This window comes from Schistocerca americana, chromosome 1 (assembly GCF_021461395.2).
Source record: "Schistocerca americana isolate TAMUIC-IGC-003095 chromosome 1, iqSchAmer2.1, whole genome shotgun sequence".
Lineage (NCBI taxonomy): Eukaryota > Metazoa > Arthropoda > Insecta > Orthoptera > Acrididae > Schistocerca > Schistocerca americana.
The window spans coordinates 869,299,926-869,313,119 of record NC_060119.1 but is presented as its reverse complement, the minus strand read 5'-3'; the positions used below and the strand labels follow the sequence as shown (position 1 = coordinate 869,313,119).

General features: G+C 36.8%; 1 protein-coding gene across 2 annotated transcripts in view; it reads right to left on the bottom strand.

Moving 5' to 3' along the window:
• The window catches only part of LOC124613921 (cell division cycle and apoptosis regulator protein 1-like), a 262,218-nt gene that overhangs the window by 72,610 nt on the left and 176,414 nt on the right, over positions 1-13,194 (bottom strand). For both annotated transcript variants that reach the window (XM_047142677.1, XM_047142683.1), the window contains exons 11-12: positions 3,591-3,813; positions 1,873-1,947 (exon numbers count right to left, since the gene is read on the bottom strand). In XM_047142677.1, coding sequence (XP_046998633.1) covers positions 1,873-1,947; positions 3,591-3,813 — 298 coding nt within the window. The remainder of the gene's footprint in view (positions 1-1,872; positions 1,948-3,590; positions 3,814-13,194) is intronic.

Here is a 13,194-nt window from a genome sequence, read left to right as displayed (position 1 = left end):
GCCCTCACTTTGTGCTTCTCCACTGCTGAATATGCAGTTTCTGTATGGCAGAACTCCAGCCATGCCAAAAAGGTAAATATTGCCCTAAATGAAACAGGATGAATTGTAACCGGCTGCTTGCGGGCAGCCCCTGTTGATAAAATCTACCACCTCATGGGCGTAGCACCTCCAGACATTCGAAGGAGAACAGCAACTGAAGCGGAAAGAAAGAAGCATGAGACGGATCAGAGACACCCCCTGTTTGGATGCGAAAATCAAACACCAAGACTCAAGTGGAGAAAAAGTTTTCTCCGGACAACGCAACCAATCCAAACATCACCTGCAGACTGTAGGATACAACTTTGGCATAGCTCATCATGAGAGAAATATTGGGACAACCCCAAGGAAGAACTTGCTACAGGTCATCATCTCCCATACACGACATGGAAGTTACTCAATAGACTGAGAAACTGGAGTATTTCGGTGTAAAGAGAACATGAAGAAATGGGGATACATCTCAGGGGATGAACTATGTGAGTGTGGTGAACCTGAAGACCATCACCACCTACTCAACTGCAGGAAACTGTCGGAACGTGTGTCCACGGACGATCTGACTATCACCAATGATAAGGCAGTCTGTGCAGTGGAATTCTGAGCAGTACATGGAATATAAATATGCACATATTCTCTGTAATACTTGTAATATATTAAATATGCACATATTCTCTGTAATACTTGTAATATATATGTATGATATGCTATGAATGATAAATCATATTTAATATGTTATGTTCTGGACACGTATAAATAAATAAAAATTGCTTCAAGAGACAGCACATAGTTACACATCTCACATCATCAAGGACAACAGTTTAAAATAAACCATGAAACTGACAAAGTGCTGCTCTGAAATAATGTTTCTGCTATGTATGAGGCAAATAGAGGAACCAAGGCAGTCCTACAAAACGCTTTTAGTACAGCATGTGACACCACATAAAAAAGTGGCAAGCATTTTTCAAAGAAGACTTTGAAACATATGTTTCTGATTTTAGCAGCGGTTGTCACATATATACATTATTAGCACTTGCAATGCAGGTAATGTGTCATTATATGCAGATAGCAATTAAAGAAGTACTGATAACAAATAAACTGAAGTTCGCTAGTATTTATGAGGATGAATCAATAACTAAGTTAGTAAGGAAAATAGAACAGAGTTTCCCAAACTGGGTTCCACAGAGCACTGGTGTTTTGCGGTAAGTGAGTACGCGCTTGGCAAAAAACTATTAAGAACATGGCAGTTCTTTTTTTAAGACTTTTGATAATACTAATTATTTTATTATAATTTCTGTGTTATTAGTTATGACTTAAAATTGAAGTAATCAGTACATAAAATGAGATTCTCTCTCTCTCTCTCTAACCTTCAGAACATACAAGGTGTTCCAACAGAACACCAGGATGCTCTAAGTACTCTGTCAGAGGAAAAGTTTGGGGACCTCGACCCCTGACACAGGATATTGAATAATTTCACCTTGCAAGAACAACACACTTTCTGTGAGGCATTTTATATTGCTCTATCATCCCTGTACCCTCATTACTGTTCCCAACTACATCAAAGTAGTGGGTTTCAAATTATTTTGCAAAAGTTTTTGAGATTTAAAAACCAAGTTCCCAGTCACAATCCACTACCAGTTATCTAACTATTAACTGTATACATCTATCTACATTACAGTACAAGATACAATTTTGGAAATCCATGCAGACAGCATCTACTTTCACAATTAAAAAATTAGTGCTTAGGCTTGAAAGTAAACTGTAACATTATATGTTACGGTAAGAGAACAAATCATCACCACTGTTATCTGTATCCCATGCAGGGAATGAATTTTAACTTACCTTCATTGTTTTTGGGTCAAGTTCCGAAAAATGTGTTGGTTCTCTTTTGACATCTTGTGTTTCTTCACCAACTTCCTGCAATTAAGTACTGTATGTTTTAATTCATTCTTGCATCTGGGATTCTAGCACAGCACTACTGCAGGACTGGATTAATGGTGTGAGCAGGGAGAAACAAAAAAGCTAAAAAGCACTGATTGGGCAAATGAATAAAACTCAAAAAGTGAAGAAAAGAAGTGTCAGCAATTTAAAAAAAATAAAAAAATAATAAAAAAAAAGGTTTACTTATGCCAGCATCTATCATATGCTGTCAGTTGCCACCTGAGAGACTGAACTCTCAAAACAGCATTTTTCAAAGAAATGGCACTGCCTTACTGAAACAGCATACAACTGCTGCACGATATGTAGTTAGAAAATGCTGTGTAAGAATTCAGTATCTCTTGAAATAATAAACAGATGACAAGTTAAAAGGGAACAGCCAACTGCTCTAATCCTCTAATAATGGTACAACACCATAATTAGGCAGCAGTTAATAAATAAAACTTACGACGAGAACATACACATCTGGAACATTCTGTGAATTCCTTACATCACTCGAAGCTCTTGCACCTGCACAGCTGGAATCCGCCAATTGGTTGGTCATCTTCTGTTACCTACAGCTCCACCTCCAGGAGTATCACACAATGAAAACAGATCCTCCATACAGGAGTTGCTTCCCTACTACGCACATGAACTGCAGCAATCTGTAACGCTCTGTTGGCTGTCTATCACACAATAAACTCCTTGGGGTACAGATCTTGTGGTTGAAGATGAGAATGTCACGGCTTCACCAGTGATGGGGAACCAACTATGTCAAATAGTTTGCAGTTTTGTCACAACAGGATGAGACTGTCAGCAGGTCTGAAGCCTGTAGGTCTTTCCCTATTTTGATTATATGTTTACATGTACATCTAGTTAAACTCAGTCAAAATAAATATTTAAATAAATAAATAAAAACTTGCTAGTCCATATTCAGAAACAGCTGATACGTATGTGGACTGTCTGCATGCACATTATGCACTTATTCAACTGGTTACAAATGAAATGATCACTCAATGAAATAACACAACACCATTAATAATGACGTCTAATTTCCTCTCATGTAACGTACATAGCCTTCAAGGAAGTTAAGAGTATTATTGGTTGACTATTAGAATAACATAAACAAACACGAATTAATTTCACAGCTATAAGTAAAACCATCATGTGACTTTCCACAAAATTGTGATGTCACCACTACAAGAGCACACCCTGCAAATGGGCTGAATACAGAATTGTACCCAATTTATGGCTTACTTTGTTCTTAGCATAACGAAATGAGCAGTGTAATACGAAAAGGGAAGAGGAGTGCGAAGAATATAGTGAATGCACATTATTTTAATGTGATTATTTTTCTACAAGCTGACAGTCCCTATAAAGTACAAACAAAAAAAAATAAAAAAAAAGAACATATGAGTTAAAAGCAGATCATCTGTAAAACAACGACATAAAGGTTTGGACATAATGTTTCCCCAAAATGCTGGCTCCACCTCGATCCGCTGTCACATGACTCATTCCACACTGTGCTGCCTGATAAAGAAAAACAAGATATGGTATACATTATGTTTCCAGAATGGACACAACACTCGAGGCAAGGAACAAGGGGAAGAGAAAGAGAGAAAATATAGGGTTGATTGCTGTGCCTTTTCATCGCCCGTAGCGCCGTTGGCCGCGTCTTGGTCAGCCTTCTGCTTGCGTTCCAGTTGCTTCTTGTAGTTGAGATGCAAGCCATCCCATTCAAGACGGGTTGGCACACAGCTCCAAACATCTGGGAGAAATAGTACCACTGTTTCAACCCGCGCCGCCACCGTTCGACCCTTGTGCGTGGTCTCTCCGCGTCGGTAGTAAATCTCCAGGAACCGATACCTGTGAGGGCCAAAGTAACCCTCTAATTAAAAACAACAAATGCCCATACAGGCCAACTGATATCACCGTAAATAGTGGGCAATACCAGCAAGATGACACTTGCATGGCATTTCTGACATAGCAAGAAGCAAATAATGTTACTTGCATCCCTCACAGAATTTTTTTCCTGTGACACCTGGAGCTAGAAACTGAATAACTTCTACATAGCCAGAAGAAACGATACCGGTACAAAAATTTGGAAGCTTTCTGAAAAAAATAAGTAGTGCCTGGAAAAACAGAAAATAATGTTAAATTTCTGAGCAGCAGCTTACCTCAGGTTGCACATTCTGCAGTGTCCGTACTTTCCCAGAATACATTCAGTTTCAATACGACAAAATGGAGGGATTACAATGTATGGCTTATCAGTACAAAACAATTACAGAATACTTACTTGTTGTAATCACTAGCAGGAACAAATTAGGTGCTTTTCAGACACTGAAATGCTAAGTGGACTAAATAAATCAGTATCACTCACCATAAAACCAAATACAATAGATAAGACAAAGAAAGGTCTTGCATGAATTCATTTTAGAGTAAATAATCAAAACTAACACTTGAAGAAAGGTGAACATATTCTGTGTGTATGAGAAAGTGATGTCTTAATGTTCTAATATATCAACAGAGGAAACACTGGTTTCAGATAGAAAAGTAAAGGGAGAATTTATATTTAAACTCCTTAGACATTTTATGTTATGCCATATCCTTAAGAATACTGCAGATATAATGCTGTGATGTAAAGAGTGATAACAACACGGTTACACTGTAGTATTAACACATCATTTGGAAACTTTGCTATCATCCTTTTATCATCTCCTGGTAAAGACTAATAGCTCTCATTATATCTATCAATGTCAGTGTTTCATGTTGCAAGTCTAATATGATATAAGAGATTATCAAGGAGTGTGCTGCTGCAATTTATTTCTTTAATAAATGTGTTCTATGATTTCCTTTTAAATACAGGCTTCATTTTTTGTAGATTAGTGTACTGGTTTTCCTGAGACTTCCAACTTTTTTTGTTCTGTCATAATGCACTCAGATTTTTTCCTTACCTCTTTTGAGACCCATCCACTCAAGGACTTTTCACAAACTTCATATGAGTGTGGATCAGTTCATCTTGTTTTCCTCCTCAAGACTTTGACTCATAACTACACTTGCCACATTAGCTGTTCAGTTATCATGTCAGTCAATGTAGGGAGGAACACAAGAACAACAGTCCCAAAATCTGTGCAAAGGTCAGAGAAATGTTTAATTACAGATGCTATTTGTAAATTAAAGATACAATGAATAACAGGAAAATAAGGAGAAAATTGTATTATCACTGAACAGTGCAACTGAAATTGTTTAAGAAAGAAACAAATGTGAAGAGTGTGATTTCGTTAAATGTAAATAGTACGAACAGCAACCTCATCCTACTTTGGACCAGCCAAGGTCATTATTGATTCCATACATGAAAAAAACCCTCTGTAAACAGAACACAGCTAATACAGCACTGTTTCTGTTTACTGTGCTTTGCAACTAATTACTGATTCTCTAAAGCAGCTTGCAGAGCACAAATGTAGGTGTAGATTCAAATGTTTCTGGCTACATTTGAAATTTATCTGATCTTTCTTAACAAAGATTTGTTCTTGATTATCGTTAAAGTACAATGTTAAGACAAATTAAAAATGACCTGTTTTGTATCCCAAAAGCTACTCCTCCAAGATGGGATTTACTGAACATTACACCAAAAGACTGTATTAATGATAACTGACAATTGTTATTTTCAGTGAAACTTCCATAAATAATAAAGTAAGCAGAGGAAACATAAGACACTGTAAAGGGACGGAGCCAGGAGTCCTGAAAAGAGGTATATTAAAAACAGGAAGAACAGGAAAGGGGAAGAGACAAGGAAAATAAAAACCTGACCACAGGCAGGTTAAAGGTCACATTTGCCAACGTGTAGCCTATATTGTTCATCAACGCCAAAGTCAAGCTGTGTATGACAACGCTGAAGACTATGGACCTGTATATTTGATTTTACTCTTACATTCTCCATTTTTTTTCTGTTTCTCTGTATGAGAACTACATGAGGTTTAATGTATACATGCTTTTATATGTGTTTACACAAGTCCTCTACTTCACTTGATGAACATTTACTACAAATAAAAATGGCTGCAAAGAAAATAGTACTTGTTACAGGCATCTTTAGAATAAGTAATACCCCTCAGGCCTTCACTTGCTAGTATCAGCCATATTGGCAACAGATACAGTGCTATAGTAACAGTCAAATGTGTTAAAATGACATATTATTTCATTATCACATGGAAAACCACTATTTTACATTGTCATACTGATAACAATATTTGTTAGTGTGCAATAAATTTTGTCATCATTTGTATCTTACAACTGAAACAGAACTGGTCCTGTTCATATTTCATTCTTCATTCTTGAATTCCATGATGTCTTAAAGAACCCTGACTCGTTTGCTTCACATTATCCTTGAACGCATTGCATTGTCTACATACACGTATCTATTGTTCTCCTACCTTCTAACGTCCTTCCCCATCCTCTCTTTCACTGCAAAACTGAATGAATGTACATGCAACACATTCTATTTGTTGACTATAACAATGATTGAAGGATACACAAAAGCAAACATGTAACAGTGGTAATGTTACTCTGGTACTGTGCAACAATGCTCTCTTTCACTCAGATGAACTAATGCAATCTGGGCCAAACATTACAATCTCAATACTACTGGGGTCAAGTAACATCCTTAGTTAAGTAGCTTAACTGGATTCCTTAACTATGTTTTGACCTGTTCTTCAATCTGTTACACATGTCATGCACATATATTAATTTCATTGATGCACTATTATGAAATAAAGCAGAATGACTCAATTTTGCACTGTGACTCTTATGAGACACTGAGCAGTCTGCCTTGGTCCTAACTACTTGAAAGCTACTGTTAAAGTTAAGTAATAACTACCAACTGTTAAATTCTGAAAAAATGACACAGAAATGAAATAATACCATTTAGAATAAGAAGCATCCACTACCTAAGACTGAATCTTTATTACAACCTTTTTATTTTTATTTTATTTTTTTAAATTTCTCTGCGTATGGCAACAAGTAACAGCATTATATCCAAACTGATTACGTGAAATCAAAACATCTATTTCACAAAGGTTTTAATGTACCCTGTAGGAATTCACTTCTTGCTAGAATACGAATGTCATGCCTATAAGGAAACTCTGAGTTGATGCCTTACTGGAAAGGAAGTCTGTTCACAAGTGGGATTTACAATGTATCTAAGAGAAGTGGCTTTTTCATAAGGTGGTTGCATTCCACAGATTGGTCTCCATCTAAATAAACTTACTGTTGGAAAGACTTACACAACAGGAGAAAGAACATTTAAAAAGAAAGAGGTAATATTATGAAGGCCCGACAATTATTAGAGAAGGATTTTCTATTGTGAATAAAAACATGCAAAACCAAGATTTAAAGACATGGGAAGAAATGGAAACAAGATCACTACAAACTTTTTGAAGTGAACTTATCGCCAAAGTACTCCACTGTATGGTAGACTACATTACAGTTGATACAAACTCTTACTCTTTCAGTGTTCCATTTTGGTTTGCACTATTTTATGTCCAGTTTAAACATACATTTGGATCTTCTACCTTTCCTAACTTCCTTTAATTAAACCAGTTCTTGAACTGAACTGTACATGCACAAAATGACTGACATCATTCGTATGGAATATGTTCTTTCAGACAGATTAACTATCCTATCACCCTCAGTTATACTGAACTACTTTGACCACTCTTGGTACTTATGAACACCCTAAGTGGTAAACATAGGGAACCCAAACTCCACTGACGGACTGCTAGAGGTTTATCAGAATGGTTTAGTAAGTTTTTTACATTAGCCTTGTTACAGAGTAATTATTCAAGTTTATTACCCATTTACGTTTGTCACTGTTTCGCATTGGGAATATCTGTACACAGTACAAATATCTCAACAAAGATAGAAAGTCAGTTGTCAGCTGCACAAGAAAAGCTTTATTTACTTCACTTTACTGGGTTTTATAGTTTACACAGTCATCTTCAGAAGTGAAACAGGCTCAAATAATTGGAAAGACAATGTCAAAATAAGAATCGGGCAGCAGTGTCCTGACTGAGATGCAAGTAGCGTGTTTTGCATCTTGTGTAGACCGAGAGACAGAGATTATATGAGTCTATCTTACTTCTGAAGATGGGAGTTTAAACTGTCTATACCAGTCAAGTGAACTATACAAAGGTTTTCTTATGCAGCTGACGACTGACTTATGATCTTTGTTGAAATATTCTGCAGCTGCTGAACTACAGCTATAAAAAAAATCACAATACATTTAAGCTGGAATGTGAGTCATATTTTCACTGAATCATGGTGGAAAATCCTCTTGCATTTACATTCTCATACATGCACCATGTGCTGCTCAGCACAATATCTGCCTGTGTACAACTAGCACAGCCGCAAACAGAATCCACGATGCTGTGTGGGTGCATTTTACTTATAAATACAAAACACATTCTGTATTATGTGCAACCGTACTAATGTGCAAGTATTTTAAGTGCAACCGATTAAAGAGAACACCTGAAAAATCGCATCTACGCTCTGTTCCTTCCAAATGCAAGTCCAGTGCTTTAAATACTGCACCGTTATGTTTTGAAGCCTGTAACAAGACAGTTTTCCAAAACTAATACAAGGCTGTGAGTGCCTCCATACCTACCCTTTATCAGTTTGGCTTTTCCAAGTCCTGTCTGCTGGCTCTTTGCCTTCTTAAGAACTTCCACAACAGCTTGTCTGTGCAGCTTACTACTGGATTATGGCCTATGCATAACCTTTCATACTCAATTATTTTTTGTGTATCATTCTCTTATATCAAACTTGAGATTACATGAGCACTTTTTGTCAAGTTTTGCTGTCTGCCATGGTGATTCTTCATCTTTTGAAGAGTACTACCTCTGCTAGTGAGTACCATTACATACTTTTTATAACAATTCACCCTGACTGTTTTGTATGCAAAATTATACCAAAGTCACTACCATGTACTGACAAAAATCTCATCTCTGAGCTTCTATTCATTTTTTATCCTCTGTCTTAATGACCAGAGATCACAACCATGGAACCAAGGAGAGGTTATGGGACCAGGTAATGTTTTGTCATTTTTAGGAACATACCTCACATTGTTCCCAAAAAGCATCTGAATATATCCATTTATAAATTTTTGAGATAGAACTGCTGGCCAACGAAGTATTTAGTAATGACATAATACAAGTTCCTTCCTCGTGGACGAGACAGAGATAAGTTGTGGGAACTTTCAAAGAAAAAAGATAGTGCAATTATGAACTTAGAGATGATATGAAAGAAACACTATGGAGGAATGAGAATCACTGTTAATGATGTACACGTGTTTTCAGTAAGTTCTGCTGATGATCAGTCATTCTAGAATGAGATGAATGTGATCTTGAGTTCATGATATGATGTTTAATCAGGAATATGACAAACGTGGACTACAGATGAGTCTAACATAATCCGAATATCTGGTGGTGAATAGTGACACTAGATTAGAAATATGCATCAACGATGGAGCAGTTATCAGACAGTACAAAAAACTAATACCTAGATGCATATATTGACAAACGTGCATTGACTAATACGGAAGTAAAATTAAGAATACTATAAAGCATAAAATTGTAATAGAGTTCATGAATTCTTTTTGGTGAGACAGGAACATTTCTAACAACAATAAGATGAGAGTGGATAAGCTGATAGTTGGATCTGTCCTATATTATGGATCAGAACGATGAATTTTAAATGCTGACCTCTAAAGAAGACTGACAGCTCTGGAATATCAAGGATCAATATAAAACTGATGATGAAGTAAGAGGTAGAATAAGGGAAAATGAAACAGATATAGATAGGATTGAAAGAAAATCGTTTTAAGTGGTGGTGACATTTGCTGAGAATTCCAGATTATCAGTGGCCAAAGAAAATGTTTGAACCAAAACTACCTGGCAGACGTAAATGCAGCAGACCATGACATTCTTGGAAACAGCACTTCAACGAAGTAATCAGTTAAGTGGCAATTCCCATATAATATGGTGGAAGTTGACAAAAGTTTTCTGAGGGTGAACAACATATTTGGTTCTGCAAGTTGCTATGCCTTTGATATTATAGAATTTACCAGTATGCTGTTGGAGCAGGTAATAGTGGGTGTGTGCAAGGGCCAGGTTAGCAGGAATGATTGAAGGGGAGGAAAACTTTGGGTAGGGATAATGGTCTGGGAATGTCATCTGGTTTGACTAGTATGTTACGGAGGTTAGTGGTGCAAGAGAAATGGGTGGTGAGGATAGGATATCAGGGAGAGATGATCTTATTACAGATGATGATGATAGTGATTATGATGAGGTTTTGTGGGCCCATGACAGCAGTCTTCAGCGCCCGTACTAAAATGTAGCGAGACGAGTATGGGTGACTATCATAAAATTACTAAAATGAGAACTGCAAATAAAAACATGAAAAAATCCTGGAAAGCTGAACACAAACACACACACACAAATAAACAATAAAAATCATGTTGTCAAATCTAACACACAGTAAAATAAGGAAAAAGCAGTAGAAATAATAAAAGAAGACAGCAGAAACATGTGGCTGGTTGCTCGAAGAAAAGGATTTGAGCTAGCCACTCTTCAACACATTAAAATCGCCATGCCTAAAGCTTAGGCTAGAGTCCAGTCACATCACAATATTTTAAATATTGTGTGTGTGTGTGGGGGGGGGGGGGGGGGGGGGGCGTGCGTGTGTGGTGAGTGGGGTTACGATGTTTGGGGAGAACTTGTGTACTGTCTCCAGTGGTCACAGGTTCCTTTCACTGCCGTAACCCACCACATGCGTATGGTCATATTTTGTAAACAAATATGGCATATCAATTCTGATAAGTCTTAGGTATATTGTAGAGGGACCTGTCCTAAGTACCTGGCCAATGGCGTTTAATGTGATGGCCTCCATATCCAAGAGAAATACAGGTTAAAGTTTTTTGTGTACTTCCTATATCTGTAACATTTGTCATGTTTTGACCAAGTGTGCATAGCGTAGTGGCTAAGGTTCATGGCTACCACGCTGGCAGTACATGTTCAACTCCAGAGCACCTACTTTTTTTATCATATATAATATCATTAAATACCATACATCATGCCAAGTTATTTAAAAGTAATAATTTTTGCCATTGTTAATTTCATTAACAAATCTATTATTACAGCAAACTTTCTCAAATGTGTATTTTGTTTATTACTGAAGATTGTTCTTTCTTTGATCAACTTTTATGCGAACCATGCATATTTGATCAATTCCTGTGAAAACAGGTGAACTAAATTGATATAGAATTAAAGAATGTACTTTTCTGGAATCTCTATATAGTTTGCAGCAAGTCAGGAACATTTCGAATTGTTTTCATGAAAATTTTAACCTGGCAGGGGCTGGCAAAGTGGAGTACATTTGGGCGGTATAATTTCTACGTTGCTGGTGCACATTTCTCTTCCATCTCCAACAATTTGATCGCACAGTGCCTGATCAGTCTGCCTTTCCCACAAATCAATATGGTAAACAAGATTTTCTTGTTCCACTTATGGAAGAAAGACAGAGTTTAAAAAATCTTTGTACAGCACTTTAATGAACTTCCCTGATTTTGTGCAGGTCACAATTACATTGTTTAATTTATGAGTGAACTTGTCAATTCTTTATTGAACAATCCGACCAAACTTCCTGAATGATTCTTGCATGCATATGAAAACACAAGAGAGTATCTTTCCTGTTGCAATTGTAGTATATTCTGCTGTGAAGGATGGTCTAATCTTTTTCACAACTTTTATGAGTACAGGTATGGATTTCACTCCTTTTCCACAAGGGATCTATTGTACATAGATTGGTATTGGCAGCCATTTTGTTCAGTATTAATTATATAGCTGAGGTCAAAATTAGGGATGAGTATTTTTGTCTGTATCTGGGATTCTTCTGCAGCTGCTAATGCTTTGTCCATCACTGCACATTCTTTAGAGCTGTCCAAATATTTGAATTTCAAATGGGATCCACATTTGAAGAAAGAGTGCTGTAATGGTTGATTTATTAATCAAATCACTATGGCAGAAATGACTATTTTAATTATATCCTACATGATGAAAAGAAGAAGAAGAAGAAGTACTTGAGCAGCATGTGAACACATACTTCCAGTGTGGTAGCTGTGGACTGTACTCACTGTGCTACACTTGCTTGGTCGAAACGTAATAAACATTATGAATACAGGAGGTACTTGGGACAGGTCCCTCTACAACATCCCTGAGATTCATCAAAATCTCTGATCAACAAGTTTGATAGTCACCTTGTAAGAATTTTAAAATACTGAGTGTTTTCAGGGCGTGTGTTTCCAGGTCCCTACCACAGATCCAGGGATGAGAATATCTATGAAAGTATTATGAAAAGGACAGATTGCTACTCACTATATAGTGGAAATGTTAAGCAGGAGATAGTCAAAACACAAAGAGTGTTAACAACTAAGCATTTCTTCCAAATATACAAGACACATGTACATTCATGCAAATGCAACTCAAACTTACATAACACGCACACATGTACGCACACGCGCGCCCACACACACACACACACACACACACACACACACACACACACAGTCAAAGAGAGAGAGAGAGAGAGAGAGAGAGAGAGAGAGAGAGAGAGAGAGAGCCCTGTTTTGTTAATTTTTATTTTATCTTCAAATTAGCAGTTTCATTTTTTACACATATTATTTTATTTCTCTCTTATACTTCCTACAGCATGCACAAAATCTACACTCTAGCCATGGATCATAGCAAAGACTAAGGAAATTGACAATGAGAAAATAAAATTTCATCCAGGGAATATCAACACTCATTCAGGGGATATCAACACTCATGCTGATGATAAACTCATTGCAAATGAAATGACAGCCATATAAAAAGAAAGTAAATATTCTTTATCAGAGCACAGACGTGCACTCACCCCCTCCCCCTTTTCTACTATAGATCTTTTATTTTCAACCAGTTCTTTTATTTTTATTTCCATTTGTGCTTCTCTAACTTACAACTCTCTTCCTTCGCTTGTTTTTCTTTCCTCCCTACTTGCACCATGGCCTTCCCTTTTTATTGTGTGTGAATTTATCCGTGTTTTCTTTCATCACTGGGGGCTGTTTCACAGCTCCTACTCCCCTACAGTTGCTTATCCCTGTTTATTGCTTCATTTATCTTTTTACTTTCCATACATCCTCCAAAAATCGTTTTCTACTTA